Source organism: Dryobates pubescens, chromosome 2, assembly GCF_014839835.1.
Source record: "Dryobates pubescens isolate bDryPub1 chromosome 2, bDryPub1.pri, whole genome shotgun sequence".
NCBI classification, from domain to species: domain Eukaryota; kingdom Metazoa; phylum Chordata; class Aves; order Piciformes; family Picidae; genus Dryobates; species Dryobates pubescens.
In genome coordinates, this window is record NC_071613.1 from 42,406,620 (window position 1) to 42,423,754 (window position 17,135).

The 17,135-nt window shown below is 41.5% G+C and overlaps 1 protein-coding gene across 4 annotated transcripts in view; it reads left to right on the forward strand.

Annotated features, from left to right (window-relative positions):
• EPB41L5 (erythrocyte membrane protein band 4.1 like 5) overlaps positions 1–16,734 on the forward strand; it is a 57,818-nt gene extending 41,084 nt beyond the window's left edge. For 3 of the 4 annotated variants that reach the window (XM_054176114.1, XM_054176104.1, XM_054176122.1), the window contains exons 17-26: positions 4,182–4,348; positions 4,871–4,965; positions 9,896–10,024; positions 10,576–10,637; positions 11,241–11,351; positions 11,922–12,015; positions 12,915–12,992; positions 13,992–14,033; positions 14,438–14,571; positions 15,374–16,734. In XM_054176114.1, coding sequence (XP_054032089.1) covers positions 4,182–4,348; positions 4,871–4,965; positions 9,896–10,024; positions 10,576–10,637; positions 11,241–11,351; positions 11,922–12,015; positions 12,915–12,992; positions 13,992–14,033; positions 14,438–14,571; positions 15,374–15,431 — 970 coding nt within the window. In that variant the 3' untranslated portion in view covers positions 15,432–16,734. The remainder of the gene's footprint in view (positions 1–4,181; positions 4,349–4,870; positions 4,966–9,895; positions 10,025–10,575; positions 10,638–11,240; positions 11,352–11,921; positions 12,016–12,914; positions 12,993–13,991; positions 14,034–14,437; positions 14,572–15,373) is intronic. The other variant, XM_054176129.1, reaches the window with a different exon arrangement.
• The last annotated feature ends 401 nt before the right edge of the window (positions 16,735–17,135 follow it).

Below are 17,135 nucleotides of genomic sequence, written 5' to 3' on the forward strand. Positions count from 1 at the left end.
TGTCTCTGGGCTACCTTAAGAAGAGACTTCTGTTGTCTTTATTCCTCTCATGAGGTTTTTATACACATTAATAAGATCCTTCTGAGCTTTCTCTTCTCCAGGCCGAACAATCCCTGGTGTCTCAACCTCTCCTCCTATGTCAGATGCTCCAGACCTGTTTTTGTCTTTGTGTTGCTTTGTTATGCTCCGTCCGATATGTCCACGTCTCTCTTGTCCTGGGGAGTCAAGAGTTGGGACCAACACTGACCAGCCCCAGACACCTACAGTAGTGTTGTCATGGACTTACTGCAAGTTTGGTAATTAAAGCTGTGGCTAAAGTTTTCATAGTAGATCTTCTGTATGACTGCAGAGCTAGTTCAGATTCAGGGTAGGAGAAGCTACCCTGGTTGCCTGAAATCCAGAATGTATTTGGTTTAGTATGGTAGATGTCACATGCGCTTGCTGTGTTGCTTTGAGTCTTGCATACACCTCAGGGTTGATTTTACTCTGTGCTGAGCTTGTTTTAGTGTGACTTTGTTAACTCATGGAGAGTTACTGTTCTGATTTCCACTGGCATGGCAGCTCAGTTGTAGATGAAGTACTACATGAGCATCAACACCACCCAGCTGCAGTTTTACAGGGACAGGAAGAGCACTGCTTGTCCAAACGCACGGTTCCATCTTCTTAAATAGTGCGGAGGTGACAGCTCTTTGCTTGATACGCACAAAGGTTCTGCGGCCAGCTCCTCTTTCTGAGGGTGTTTTCATTCCTTTCCTCTTGTTGTTGGCTTGTGTATCTTATGCTCTATCAGTATGTGGAATTCTCTTTAAAAAAAAAAAAAAGTGAGACAGGAATGTGGGACTCTACCTGCTTGGCTAGAAACTGAATGCCCATGAACAATCTGCAGTAGGATCATACAGTCCCAGGATTTTTTCCTTTGCTTTTTTTCCTTTTAAAAGAAAAGAGATGTTCTTTTTTTTCTGAATATTTTGCATTTTTGTTGAAGAACAAAATAAAAATCTGGAAAGTTGATAGCCTTAAATTTTAGTACTCTGCTTACCTTCAGGTATAGCATTGTTCACTTACTTCATTTTGGGGCATTCAGAGAATTTCAAGCTACTCTACTACCTTGCAGAGTCAATGTGCAAAACTATTCCTTCACTACCAGTTGGAAAAAAAATAAATTAGTTTGCATGGTACTCCCTGCTGTTTCAAGTCAGATTACTTGCAAAGGAATTAGCTCTTCTGCAGCAGACCCAGAGAATTACAGTATTCTACAGATTGTATTTTACACACTAAAATGAAGTATTCCTTCACTTTTCAGTTAGAACATTAAAAGAAAGAAGTGCTACCCTTAGGAACTGAGAGCTTTCTCTTCCAATTGTGTTGTGTGCTCTGTGGTACAGATTAGTGTCGATGTATTTGTCAGGCAAAAAGAAGAGTAGCTAACTGCCTTAACTGTGGGCATTCCCTGAGCATGTAACGATTTCTGTGTGATTTAATAGTGGATTGACAAACCTGTTAATAAACTAAACTCCTTTGATTATTCCTATATTCGTAACTATTTGTGTGGCTTGAAATCTTGGTATCGTTTGTCAGCTTAGCTAACGCCTATTTCACTCTTGGGTACTGCACACTGACTGTCACAGGAGTCCTGCCTTTCCTGGGAAGCCTTTTATAATTTCCCTTGTGATTGGCATGACAGTTCCTCAGTATTTTGTGAAAGAAGTCAGAAATTCTATGCAGTGACAAAACCAGTATCTTATGCTTTCTACTTACATAATCATCATTTATGAAGCCTGCGTAGAAGATTTTCTGCTCATGTTCTGAAGAGGTCAAAGAATCTGAACAGCCTAGAAAAATCTGTTGCTGTTTGGGGAGCTCTTCATTTGCACTTGCAAATTCCAGTGGCTGAGGCTGTACCCAGTATGTCTTTCTTCTCGTGACTGCCTATCTCAGGGTGACTTGGAGTAGGTGCTTTAGTAGGTCTGAAGGCAAAATTAAGTCAATTCCTACTTGAATCTTGGCTTAGGAGGCTTCTCTTAAGTCTGCATGAAATTTGTTTAGTTTCCCTGAAGGCCATGCTGTGATGGCAGAGTGAAGCTGTTGTCTTTGCTGCTTCAGCCAGTTCTCCATCAAATGGCAATAAGGTTTTCTACCTCCTTTCACCACTTCAGTGTATGTAGTGCAGTGCTTTTGAAGCAACAGTGGCTATTGAGTGGTCTGTTGGAATATGCTACCAGATTTCAAGACTACCCTTATCTAGGAGGCATGTTTTTGAATCAACTCTCTTGTCTGTCTACTGTTACTGCAGTTGTCACAGGGAAGAAAAAGGCTAGTGTAATTATCCCAGCAATTTTCTGATGAAGATAAATTTCCTTTTCCACTCATTTCCCCCCCTATTGTGTTGCAATGCTGAGAAAAGCATTAGAAGATTACAGCACCAAGAAGTGTCATTGGAGCGCTGCACCTCTCTTAACATAGGAGCTTGTTCCTGGTTCTTTCAGCATGGCATTGCATCAGCACGTCTCTGCACTGCAGGCAAGATCTGCACTCCATATGCTGGTAGTCATAGTAAACATTTCAGAGGCTATTTACAGAAAACTGTCAGCAAATGGGAAGAAAATTGTTGGCTTCATATGAAGATTATAAAACCTTCTCACCATGGTGCATAGACAGCCTCTGATAGTAGGGCATGGGACTCAGCACACTTTCTTTGTTGCCTTAGCTGAAAGAGCATCTATTCCTGCCTCTTACTTCTAATAACTGGAATTGTCTGTATCCATCATCCCCTCTTGCAGGACTATTTGCTGCTTTCCGTTTCCTGTTAGTGGTGCACAGAGAGGCTGTACAGTAGACTGAAAAGTCTCCTGTTACTTGCTTTGCTAGTAGCTTCTTATTCCACTACTTTAAGTTAATCAAGCAAGTGGCCTCAGTTTGCCTCTTGGCAATTAATAGTCTTAAGTTGATTCATACATTATTAGCACCAAAAGGGTGATACCCTGTCATCTGTTTCAGAAGTGTGTTTAACAGTGAAGGGATTCTTCAGTGTCATTGAGCTGGAGGGGAGTTTTCTTCCTAGAGTCACTAGTGACAGGGACTGCTTCCAAATTCTGAGGGCTGGAGGGAGACAAGGGGAATTGGTACAGTAGTGATGAGAGAATCTGGTCTAAACTGTCAAGTAGGAAATGTCTGTCTGTGCATCAGGGTAAGTTTGTTGTGATGGGTGCTTGCTTGGTGGCATTGTTCTCGTATATGGGAGAGGACTTTTGAAAACAGCGTTGCAGTCAAACTCCGTGTAAGTGTGATTGACTGAAAGAGACAACGATCAAACGGCAGCTGTGTGCACAGGTTGTCTGGTTACCCGTCCTGTTCTGCAGCAGTTGGTGTTTCTGTATTTGTTACAGTTTGCTGTTAGGATAGTTTTAGCTGTTCCTGAGCTTTGCAGAGATGCATGAGATTCCTGACTGTATGCACAACATAAGCATCATAATACAACTTTGGGGTTTGTCATTGGTTTTCAGTTTTCATTGTAAATATGAATGGGTAGGGCAAAACTGAAAGAAAATCTTTCCATTAGAAAGCAAAGGAGGTGAAGCAAGTGATCCTAACAGGGTACAGAGTATGTGCTGTAGTGCTCTTAGTGTGAGGTTTCATTCAAGTTTCTGCTCACATTAATAAAACTCAAACTAGCTGTAGGTATGCCTAATCATAACAGTGTCTAGCAGACCTATGCAGTGCACCCTTCTGCCTTTTAATAGCTTACAAGTCTTGAGTGAAGTGCTATACAAAAAGCTTTTTGTGGCAGTATCATCTTCCTGCCCCCTAATTTCTTCTCACGTAAAAAGACTAAAGCATACCTTGAGTTTGTTACAAAAACTTTAGTGTTTGTTCCAATGAGTGTATTTAACAGATAAAATTTTCCCTCCTTCTCTTTTCACTTTTTTCCACTGCTCTGTGATGAAGCAGCGTGCAATATGGACCTGTTCTGTTACGAAGTCAATTCTGCAGGCCCTTCTGCTTTTTCTAAACTCGCTGAAAGCCAATGCCTAGTAGCTACCTGAAACAATTCTTGCAGAATGTGTCTAGTTACCAGAAGACAGCACGAAAACAAGAGGTTGTGTGTGCTAAAACTTTTTCTTATTACAGGAAGATTGATAACATGGCTGTGTGTATCTCTGCCCATCTTTTTGCCTTTGCAGCATACCTCTTGTTGATTTGCTAGACAGCACGGAGTTGCCAGAGACTTGTGTTGATGACGCTGTAGGCCGTCCAGTTGTTGGCCTGGCAACAGGAGATTCAGAAGAGCCTCTTAGTTGCCCTCATCCTGGCCCGAAGGAAACTGCTGTTGAAAAAGCAGACTCTGATCGTAAGCAAACTCACAGATTATTTATTTTCCCCTATTACTGTGATGTATGGGGTTAAAGTTAACTGATGAGGTTGCTATGAATTTATTTCCTTACATAAATCCAGAAGTGTTTTAGAAAGCTCCTTTAGAGTGTATGCATAAGGATAGTTTTACCCAGCACTGGGACAACAGAATCTGTCAGCTCTCCCTGTTCAGCTGGAAGCAGCTTCTTTCCAAGGACAAAGGTACAAGGGAAAAGCCAGTTTTTCATGGTGTGTGTCTTTGGCCACAAATAATTAACACTTGCTGCTTGCTTAGTGACTGTTACCGGCTGGGTAAATGAGTGTGCAGGAGTGCCGCATTGTTGCAATGAGGTAGGTACAGTCTGTAGGCTTCAAAGTTGCATTGGAAGTTGAGCAAGTAGCTTGTCTCATCCCTCTGCTTTCTTCCACGGGGTTGGAATACTAGTTGAGGAAGAATGCAAGTTCAAGTCAGATAACTCCACAGTGACAAATCAACGTGACACCTTTTTGCCTTTTTCAGCCTTTGAAGAGGCGTTTCTAAAACTGAAGGAGCTGGAGACAGAGCGGAGCAGCCCCGTGCCTACCGAGCGTCCCAATGTAAACATAAACATACAGGTACTTGGGTTTCCTTCTTCCTGGCAGAGCTGCTGAGTTTTGTTCAGATCTTTCTGAAAAGTCTCAGACTTACCTTGGGCTCTCTGCAACATTTTAAAGAATATAAGTAACATTAGAGGATAGTAAAGGAAATAAAAATGCTCTCTTGCATGTAAACCTGTGTGTGAGAAGGCAGCGAGATAGAGATGGGGGCAGAAGTGCCTTTATTTCTACATGTGCAGTCTGGTGAAAATTTCTGAAATAAGTGGGAGTAAAATTGATAAATGCTTGAAATGTTCCTCAGTTGTCTGTATCTGTAGGTGTTCTATAATCCTCTTTTTTGAGGGGGTGAACTTAGTTCCTGGTGTTTTTCACTTGCCTTTGGGAAGCCTTCCAGAGGTTGTTTTCACATTTTGGTTTGAGTCAAGTTTGTTGGTGACCCATCCCTCTTGTTAAGTAACCAGTTTTTACCTGCTTTCTGAAGTAGGTGTTAGTGCCCTGTGTGTTTACATAGAGAGGAGTGACATGTGTTGATTTAGTGCCTTCTGATTAGGTCATGATGCATATCCACAGGCAGCTGAGCCAAAGTGCCTGAATAGCATGAAGGTTCTCTTCTCCCTCACTCCTCTTTGCTCTTCCTTTCCCAGCTACCTTCTCTCCTCCGTCATCTCCAGCAACTATTGCATGTTTTGCTGAACCAGTATAGCCTCCAAAATGGCAAGCAAAATTGTGTTTTCCTTTTTTATTTTGAACTTTTGTTAAGGTGTTAGTGTTTTATTTGGCTTTGTTTTGGTTTTAAGTTGGTAAATAGCAAGGTAACTGGGTTCATGGAAGGGGTCAAAGAAAAGCCGGTGATAGTGAAAAAAAGGAAGGAAGGGAAGGAGAGAACAGGATTCTCCTTTACAACAACAATGAACTTTGATAGATTCACTGGTTTTCAAACAACTGCACCTATGCAGGAGGTTGTTCTTGTTTTGACTGGGCTTTGAAAACTTGGAAATTTAGATCTCCCCTACTCTGCTTTCACCAGTGTTAAAGCTTTAGGTGCTTCATTGCATTTTGAACAAGCAGAGAGCTTAAAACACCTGGCAGTGTTATCTCTGTACTACCCTCCCTTGCAGGGAGGCCTGAGGATTTATCTAACTTTCAGTGAAACAGATATGATTTTTCTTGCTCCCTTAATTGTAAATTGACCCAGGTGCCAAGGGAGGTGTTCAGTGTTTGGGCTAAGACCATTCCTAAGCACTTGTTTTCCCCCCTTCATGTGAGAGAAGGCTGCTGCTTTGGTATGCTTGCAAACAGCTGCAGGCTGTTTGGCTCATGTCTCCCTTAAGGATTGTTGTCAGAGATGCCCTGGGCACTTGTCTGCTTGGTGAGTGTGCTACTCTGAGTAGAATAGTCAGTAGCCTATAGGTCCTGTTATGCCCAAACACTGCCCTTGTGTAAACTGGAGCAGATGGACACAGTTTATTTCAGAGTATTTTTGCCTATTGAGCTCCATTTCAGTTCAGAGAGGGTAAAAACATTTAACTGATCAAATGGGGAGAATGCAGCAGCTGTTTCTTAGTGGTTTTTAATTAATGGCTGATACATAAGCAATGTAAGAGCCCTGTAATCAGCTAATCAATCAAACAGCTGCCAATACGTAGGCTCACAGTTATCCAGCTGCTGTCATAGGAGGTGTTGAGTAACTTTGAATGTCAGAGGTTACAGATACTGGTGTGATGGTAACAGATTAGAGAGCAAGAACATGTGCATGACTGAGAAGTGACCTGCTGTATGGATCAGCAGTATGCCAATATGACTCTTTCTTCAGGTAAAAGAGACTTCACCTTTTAAGAACGAAGTGCAAACTATATTATGAAAACATACAAGTGGTTTTCCTTGGGTAGAAAAGATTGAATAAAGCTTTTCAGTTGATGTAGCTTACCAAGAGGTTACTTGAGAATGTTTAAAAAGGCTGACAGGGATTAGAGGCTGTCTCTGCATACTTCAAATTCTGTATGTTTCAAATTGCAAAGACATGCAGGTTACAGTAGCACCACCTGAGCACACCCAGTTGTAATTAGAGATGAAGGTTAATGGTTTGGAAATGAGTTCTGAAGAGAGTGACCTCAGAACAACTGTTAAAAAACATTTTGTTTCCTGCTTTTCAAAGCTGTGTTAGAAAAATAATATGTGTTTCCACCTATGGTGTTACAAAAATGTGCCTATTGGCACATGTGCCATTCATGTATTTGTAAGAGGTATTGATAGCCTCTTCTGATGGAACTGCCACAACCACTAAATCCTTGCAGTGAGCTTGGATCCTGGAATTTGCTGTTACTTCAGATCAATGCAGTGTTACAGTGTTCTCTCTGAAAGCCTGTCATTACCATTTCAGGATGTCTCTTCTCCCTTAAGTTTTGCCAGTGAAGATACAAACATATGGACAAACAGCTACAGCACAAAACATTTGTTGAAGTGCATTGGGGAAAGCATTAGGTTTCTGTGTATGAAGGCAGAAAGTTCAGCTTCGTTAATTAAAAATCTTTAACTGCTTTTCGTAAGGAGTCAGAGCTGTCCTGACAATCATCTTTACATAATTCAATCTTGATTGATTTCTCTGAGAGGGAAATATTTATCTAGCTATCTGTGTCCTTTTAGAGAAAATGAGAAGTCTTTGTAGAATAAGAACTGGGAAAGGGGGAATGAATGGCTTCATTCTTCACCGCTGCTCCCTGCCAAAATCTGTTGGGATGGAAGAATGCAACTTTGTGCTTTCCCAGCTTTCACTAGCACAGTGACCAGATCTGACAAAAGAGAGCAAATAGCTCTGAAATGTATTGACACTCTGCTTCCATCAGCTTCTGAAGTGAAATGAACAATAAAAAGTTCACCCCGTTTGCCTGTGTTTGAGTCTGCTCCAGAGTTAGAAATGTAAGGACGTGAAGGATTTCTGAATTTGTTGTCATCTGTAAACATGTGGAAGTTGCTCCAAACTCTGCCTGTCTTAGACTTCACCTCACTGTGCAAAGTGATTTTCAGTGGCACCAGGAGCACTGCTCAAAAGCACAGAGGATTGGGATCTCACACCCTGCAGCTGCTGCCTTTAATCCTTTTTTTCCGTCACTGCTCAGCTCCATGTTTTGGTTGAAGAATGGAGTACAAATACAATGTGTCTCGTAGTACATGCAAACAGCAAAAATTTGTAACAAGCTAGAATATTGACAAACCCCAGCAGCTTTACTCTTTGATGTGAACAAGTGAAGCATCTTGTCAATTAGGCGTCTCAAGGCATTGCCAGGTGCTTTCCCCTCCAGCTCTTTCCTTTAAAAAACAAGTAAAACACCAGTAGTTTTTCAGGCACAAAATAGAAAGGATTGAAAAAATAGATCTTTAATACTGTTAGAAATATTTCTTTGGCAGTGTAGGACTTATGTTTGTTTATATTAACTTTTTTTTTGTAGGACTACACTTTTCAGAAGTTGAGAATCCAATTGGTAATAGATTAGAGCAACCTAATTGAGCTGATAGTTCAGATGGAGGAAGCTGAGAGGAAATTAAAACCAAAAAATGGTGCTGATGTGCTCAGTTAAAATAAGCAAATTCACTCTAGCACTCATACTGCGTTAGGAATTCTATATGGAGGCTGCTATATACAACACCTGTTTCAGTGAGGTCCAGTGTAAGGATTTAAGGATGATCATAGTTGTGTACTGCAACTGCACAAGTAATAATAAAGTTCTAATTGTTTCAGACTTCTGGCAATTCCAGCAGCCTCTCTAAAATAAAACCACTTAAATGTTTAATGATTAATTGTTTTGTTAGCTTTCATAAGCTATGTGCTTTGCATCTCTTAATATCTGCTAGTAGTAGTCATTAGCAACACCGGTAGTTGGTCCTCACAAGTTTTTAGGTTGGTCATGATCCTTGAATATTCTGTGAAGCTCATTTCTCACTGGGGTCAAACATTTCAAATGAGGTCTCCTTTAGATGGTCTCACAACTTCCTGTTTGGATATTCTGAAAGGCAATTTAGAGGGAGAGAAGAAAAGGAAACATTTTCACCATCTCTAACGGCCAAGTACCTGGAAGTTCTCACTAGTGTTTCTGGTGAATGTAAAAAAGGTAGAAGGGGATGGAGAGCTGTGTAGGGGCAGACGGTCACCTCCTTTTAGCTTCTGCTTCCTGCTCTCTGCAGCACAATTGTGCCTGCTTTGGGGCGTGTTACAGAAACTGCAGCACCTGCCTTCAGGAAAGAGCCTGTTTCAGCTAGGAGAGTGGCATATGGTTAGAGCAGGACTCTGTCTCCCCCTGCTGAGTCATACCCCGAAGAAAGGTCACAAGGTTTTGTTTCCACTGAGTTAATTAACTTCTGTCATGAATGAAAAAGCAGTTAGTAGATTGCTTAATTAACATTTTACATTTAAGAAATACAATTCATATAATGAAATATGCTGTAGTGAAGGTACATCATTTTTACTTGTCTTCTTTATGTATCTGGCTGCCAGTTTGCTCTGATAAAATAAATCAGTGATGGCACTATTAGCACTTTAAACTGTTGTTCTAATTTATAAACCAATTTTAAGGTAAAAATCTTCCAACTCACATCTAGGCTGCACTGCTATGACATAATAATGATGGCTGCTATATTGATCTCCCATCAGTAAACTAGGCTGCAAATTTAGGGTCCCCATCAGCTCTTGCACAACATATTTTCAGCACAGCACTTTGCATCTCTACTTTGTGTTGTGGGGTTTTTTATTTTGTAATTTCTTGGGATTTTACAACTGAGTTCTAAAATAAAGGAATAAATTGCTTTTTCATTTTAGTATAAATATGCTGACTTTCCTCTCAGTACCTTGTTGTTAGTTGGAGATGTTAATAAACTTCAGCCCAGACTTTTCCATGTCTGGGAACTGTTTCTAATAATGATTTTTTTTTTTTTCCCCTTTTTTTTTCACATCTAGGATGAAGTGGTAAAGTTGACAGATAAATGTCTTAACAATACAATTGAGAACCCAATTGCAGCAGTGACGTGGCTTCCAGCAGATATCAAAAGCAATATCCTCAAGGCCCAGGCAGAAGCAGGGCACAAGGTAAATACTCAACTGATAAGGACTGTGAGATTCTCAAGTGTTTTATTTCTCTCCGATTACCTGGTGTTGGAGAAGGTGCCTTGCAGATAAGACTGCTCCAAGAGCCAGAGTAGAAGGCAGAGTAAGAGAGCCTTTGCAGTAATAGTGGTCCTGTACTGGAACAGCTGCCTCAGGAAGAATCTCCATCCTTGATGATACCCAATGTGTAACTGGACAGGGTCCTGAACAAGCCCTGGTTTCAGTGATAATTGACTTGGATAACCTCCAACAGGTGCCTGCTAACCAAGAAATTACTCTGTAAGACCTTGCTTCTGTCACATCTTAGTAACTTCGGTAGTAAATAATGGTCTTTTGTTTGGCTGCATGGGTGAATTGTTACTTCTGCACCAAAGTTTACACACATAATTCATGCTTTAAGTCCATGAGCAAAAGATGAACAGCAGGTTTTCATGCTGAAAGGGAGGCACTCAGCTCTTCTGTGACTCTCAGAATTCACACAAGATGGAAACAGGTATCAGAAACTTATATTTTTGTTCACTTTTTCCTCACAGGTCATAAGAGAAGACAGTTTGGCAGGTGTCAAGAATTCCAATATTCAGGATGCTGCTGCCAGGTACTAAATAGGTTTGGAAGAAATGTGTGATCTAGTTACCTCAGTAAAACACTGAGAACCTGCACTTCAGGGTGGTCTTTCTAATGGCTCAGTGACAAGTTATATTTTATCTTGTAATAGTATAGCTTAACCTGGGGAGTTTGAAGTGTTTTTAAAGTGTAAACCATTAAGCAGATACTCCGATTTTTCCATACTTGCATTTGATAAATGTTCCTACAGCAGCTTCAATCACTACTGTTATTTCTGACTTGTGAACAAATTCACTGTAGCAAACGGGGATGGATCTTAGCAGCTGTTTTCTAGTGGAGGGGAAGAAATTGTGGACAAAAGCTTGATACTGACAGTTGACTTCCTGAGAGTTTCTGAATCTGAAATGATTGGTACTTCCATTGAAAAAGCTGAAGTTACAACATTTCTTGACCATTTGTGAAGATGAGCATGTCAGGCCTCAAAGATATCCCACACAGGGATATTGAATAAAAATAGCCCACACAGGGATGTTGAATAAAAATATGCATCTGAAGATCTCAAAACTAGGCTGTCACAAGTCATGCATGAAGAGCTTTCCATGAAAGGGTGTACCTGTTTTTTGTTTTGTGCCAGGAACATTCTCCCTTCAGGCAAAACACAAAGTAACACTCCAGCCACCAGTCCAGTATTTCAAGACTCAAGAGAGCTGCTTAAAGCAATCCCTGCTTTGAACACCTTTGTTCCGTAAGTGATTGAGGAGAAACATGTTTCAGGGGTGAGGGAACTGTGTGGAGATTATTATGAACAGGCCTGAAGAGATGAGATGAACAATTGCTGAGCATTTAGGCTCCATCTAACTAAGCACGTTTGCTGATGCATCTTTAATTACTGTTGCGACAGTTAATCAGTGTAGCCAGGCCTTGAGGTGAGTATCCTAGCAAGCAGTAGGCCAATCTCTCTCATCTTCTGGAATGACTGAAATATCTGACAACCTGCTGCCCCTGGCTCTGAAGAGGAAGATAAGAAGATGGCAGGAAAGGCTTCAGGCAAATTAGAAATGAGCTGAAGAAGCTCCTTTGAGATAGAAGACATTGATACTGTTGGGTACATACACAGCTGTAGCCGAAACTATCAAAGAGAGCAGTTATCTGCAGAGGTAGTTGGAAGACATTTACTCCAGTGTACTCACAAACATCAGTCTTCTGTCTGCCTCATACAGAACTGGTGTTGAGTTCATGGGTTGAGCCATCATCGAAGCAGCCCTGTTTCATGCTATCCAGGCAGTGTGCTGATGAGAATGTTTTCTCCTTTCAGTAATGTGCTAAACGAGGATAACACTGTCTCTAACCCTGAGGACCTGCTGATTCCAACTACTCTGGCTCCAGCTGAGGAGGCTGCCGTTTCAAAGGTATCACCACCTGCCAGCCTGGAAGGTTTCTGTCTTTCACATTCTGAACTACTGATGCCTCTGGGCAAGTACAGACCTTGCTACATGCCTCTCATAACTCCCTGAATACCAGTCGTTGGTGCATATGAAAGAGTGCTTTCTGGAGCAGACAGGGTCACTACAGATCTCTTCAAAGGCCATTTCTGAGTGTCCTTCCAGGTTCCTTGCCTGACATTTATTTTTCTAAACTGATAGCTTTCCTCACTGGTGGAGAGCCCCTTATAGCTTCTGATGCTTCAGGAAAGAGACTGCAGGGATGAAATTGTGACACAGGCAATTCTTATCAAAAAAACACGGAGAGAGTTCAAATTGAAATGTTTCATTGTTACAGTCTAGTGGGATATGGTAATTTTTAACTGGACTCCATGAAATGCACATAGTAATTCAGGGGCCAAATTTTCTTTGTTAGTCTCCAAAAGAAAAGTGGAGTCCAACATCTAACTCTGCTGTTACTTCAGCAGACTGAGGGGTTTATCTGGACCACTGAAGCACAGTGCACTTTAGCTGTTGTCCCTCTACACTGGTATCATGTAGCTGATCCCATTGAATAATTATCACTTTCATCTCCTGGTTTCAAATGCTCAGCTCACAGACCACTGACCTTGTCAAACAGTGCAGTACCCCATCTTTGCAGGAGAAGAGGACAGTTTCTCATGTGGCAATTCCAGTACATTGATGAGAGTAAGGGAAATGAAAAGGCTATTTAAAAAAGATCATATGGAAGGATTTGAGTAAGCAGACCTGATAAACACCGGTGTTCATTGAAGGTACTCCTTTAGAACTTGGGAAGCCACTAGAGTGTTCAGCAGACCTATCTGGTTACTACTGGGAATTCAATTCAAAACTGATTTATTCCATAGAGCACTCCAGATGACCAGGACGTTTCCTTAACATCCTTGCCAGAGAATCTAATTGACTTTACAGAAGCCACACCTCGGGTAAATGTATTTCAAAACCAAACTTCTTCCTTCACACACACACAGATTGGTTTTTCCTCATCAGTTCTCTTCTGGTTTTGGTATCTGTCCACCAGGCTTGGATCTGCTGCAGTGGTGATTAACCTGGATCACACATTTATGCCATGCTACTTGAAGGATAGCTGTAGACCCTACAGCTTTGTAATTGAAGTGAAGGAACCTAAAGAGTTAATATATAATCTGTGCCACAACAGCCTGTAGTCTTATTTTAGTACACCTGCAGGTGCCACGCTGCTTCTCAGCCTTTTGGGTACATACAATTACAGAATGGTAGAGGTTGCAAGGGACCTCTGGAGATCACTTAGTTAAACCTCCCTACTAAAGCAGGCTCACCTACAGCAGGTTGCATAGGACCACGTCCAGGCAGGTTTCAGTATCTCCAGAGAAGTTACATGTAATTGTGTATATACACACATAGACATACATATTTGTGTGTGTATAAATAATATAGGGGTTGGACAAGATGACCTTTGAGCGTCCCTTCCAACCGATGGAATCTGTGAAATACTTGAAACATAAACTTGCAATACAAATCATCCCTTTTATTTAGATACAGAAAGTCCTATAACTTGTGCTGCTGAAAGAGGAGTGCTATTGTGTGCACCAAAAGGAGGGAAGGAGTAGAAACTTTAAACTGTTCACAGAAATGTGCTCTCACATTTCTGCTTTGTCCACAAAATGGGGGGGTGGGAGTGGGGAAAGGGGTTCAGTTTCCTTTTAGAAGGCAGCACTATGCTGAAACTGCTCCCAGGGAGTTGCCATGTGGCTGCCAGTTACCTCTGGGTATGAAGAGTCACATCATCTGTAGCTGATCACTAGCACGTTTCAAAGACTAGTAATGACGGACAAGTACCTGAGCTCATGCTGGGGGGCAGTACTGTTTGGGGAGGCAATATTGTTTGGAAAATGTTCTCAGCTACTTGTAACATTTTCTAATGAGCATCTGTTTGCTTTTTGCAGGTGTCTTCTCAGCCCATAATAGCACCGAGGTGGTTAGTGCCAGTGAGTTACTTGACCTTTCCTTAATAACAAGGTTTTTTTAAAAATAAAGCTTTTGTCATGATTAAGAAACAGGAGTTCAAGTAAAATATAACAATTTGTAATAACTTGAAAGCCCATAAAATAATGTACCAGGCCAAAAATAAAGGCAATTTACTCAACTGGAATAAATCAGTCAACATATGCATCCTGTTAGTACTTAAAACTTCAGTTTTGCTGTGTTACATTGCAGGTAAATGCCATAAAGTTTCTTTAAGAATTGCCTTTAGTGAAGCCTAACCTGGAACTTAACAAATCTTAGTTTTTCCTGTTACAAGTAAATCACATTGGGGAAAAAAGGAAAAATCAGCTTGTCTTGTCCTGGCAGGTTTTTATTTCAGTTGCCTGTTGCATTCTTTCCAATTCAGACCGGACTGATTTCCAACGGACCTTTGGGAAATGATGTTGCCTTGGCTGTGAAGGCAGTGAAAGGCAGCACAGAGACTCTGTTGTCATCAGCTGGATTGCCACCATCCCACCAGGCATCTGAAGCCCTTGCAAGGTAAGGTCATCTCATCACTCACTCCAGAAGCCTGTATGCAGTGGAAGGGGAGTACGTGCTCTTGCTGCTTCCACTTAGCTGTAGTGGCCATGTGGGTACAGTGCTGTGTTTTGCTGTTCTCTCCCACTTTATAGCATTTGATACCTGAGCAATGAAAGAGCAGCTGATGTGTCTATAGTTTTACATAACTTTCTTTTGTTTGTTGTAATTCAAGTAAGTGAATGACCAAAGCATGTAAATTTAGGTGGAGCTGGAGATAAACCTATTGTCGTAAGTGCTATAAAATCAATTAATTCTTTTTCATTATAATTTCACTTTGTTTTCTTTCCTTATCTGCTACCATGTTTCAGTACTGGACTAAAACAATGGTGCAGGTGATTTTTCTCAGAAATGTGTTGACACTGTTGTAGTACCTGTCAGGATGTTGGCAGAGGTGGGGGGGATGTCCTCCAGTTATTTCCCAGCTGTAAGGAAGTCAGAGAACAGGATCTGCTGCAACCTTTTCCCCCTTGCTATTCCATTTTGCTGTGCTGGTGAGGCAGATTGGTGGCAGTGACATTCAGTGAATCTCTTCCAGTGCAGATGCAGATGGCAATGATGCTACTCCTGCACTGTGTGAAATTGATTCACTTTGCTCTTCTGCAGTTGTCCACTGGCCTCATTAAATTGCGAGTGGAACAGCTACTAACAGTCTTCAGAACAGTATTAAGCTTTTTCTTTTTTAATCCACCATGGCAGGTCATTTTCAGAAGTGTATTTACAGGGCCTTTTGTGTTTTGTTTCTTTTTGTTTTCCCCTTCAGCCCAGTTATTGAGGATGCTACAATAAGAGCAAAATGTTTACTCACCACTGAACTCTAGAAGAAGGAATTTTTGCACTTCTCACCTTGTAAAAACTCCAATCTCCTAACACATCTCCAAGGGATCATTCCAAAAGACTTGCTTGGGACCAAAGTCTTGATGAATGGGAGTCCAACAGCCAGCTGATTTGCTAGGATCCAGGAAGAGACTTCAGCATTTACTGCAACCTAACTGGAATTACAATCTAAAGCAGGATATAAAACCACATGCACATTTGATCTTCTCCCTCAGAAGTGAAATGCCACATTGGAGTTAGTTCTGAACATGAGAAACAGAATCTAGTTGTGTTCTGCTCACGCTAAGTTTAGTCCTACTCACCCTGTGCTGCCTCTCAGGTATTAATGGAAAGCATTAACTGTTCTGTTAGCTGTGATGTAGTGCGTGAGGATGGTATCCCTGACCTCTGTAGATTAACATTGGAAAGGTTAGGCGAATTTGTAGGGCCACCTTGTGGCCATGCTATGTATGGTGGCTCATAGTAGTGATGACTGCTTCATATGGCCGAGGACATTTTCTTCTGTGTTGTTATTCCTTGTGTTTTTCCTTTATTTTACCGACACCTACTCTCCTTTTTGGCCTTAAACCTATTAATCATCCTTGCACCTCTTGTTACAGTACCTGGAAAAAATGAAAACAAGATCTAGTCCATCAGTGACAAACTGCACTGACTGGATTTGAGCTGCTCACTGCAAGAAGGAAAAGGAAAATCAGCCTGCCCAACAGCATTAGCAGGCTACAGCAGAAGTCCCATGTCTTGACACTGATTAATTAATTTCCTGTATGACTCAAACAGATGCATTCTGGGTTGGGGACATGTGAGTTTTAACTGCTGAAGCAGTGACAGGGCGAGTACAGCTTACTTCAGGAACTGCTTTTGGGTAGTCTCATCATACAGGACTAGGAAGGGTAAGAAATTTCTTGGTTCTATTCATTTTGGGTGTTGTTTCCAGGTGCTGTGGCATGAGGGTAAAACTAGATCACTTCTGAGCACCACCAAGTGTCGCCGTTCCACTGTTGCAAGTGTCATCTAATAGTTGTGTGTAGAACAAAGAATAGAAAAAATAAGTTGAAAACAGGAGGAAGAAAGAAGATTAAAAGTTCCTGCAAGCAGTTGACTCCTTTGCAGAAGGAAGGTAGGAGCACTTGCAAGAGCTCCACAGAGATGGGAAAGGCCTTTAGGTGCTCAGGTGAATGAAGTACAGGGTGCAGTTTGAGTCCTGGTCAGCAGGATTCTTATGTGGACATATGGAGGCAAGCACATGAGCCCTGGGGGGACAGCCTGTGAAAAAGGACAAATGCAGAGCCAGGGAAGAGACGTGAGGATGAAGGCTGATGATGAACTCCACATCTCCTAGCATGGAAGCACAGATGAAACAACTGGGATCTTTCTTTCTTAGGAGGAGGTTTGTACATATGACTGGGGTTTGAGGATGGTTTCTGCATAGTGCTGCTGTTTATGAATATTTATGTACATGTGGTTCTGAGAAACAAGTTAAATATGAGAGTTGGTCCTGTAACCTGTGTGCACAACTTCGCTTCTGCACACCGGCTGTGTGTGTATCTCTCAGTGTAGACAAAGATTTGGACCAAACCACTGTGGGTTGTGCAAGCACACTGGTGCCCAGCTAGGCTGCTTCTTTCAGAGCAGCTCTTGTTTGTGAGATGTTGAATGAGTGTTAAGGAAGATGCCACGTGGCATTTGCG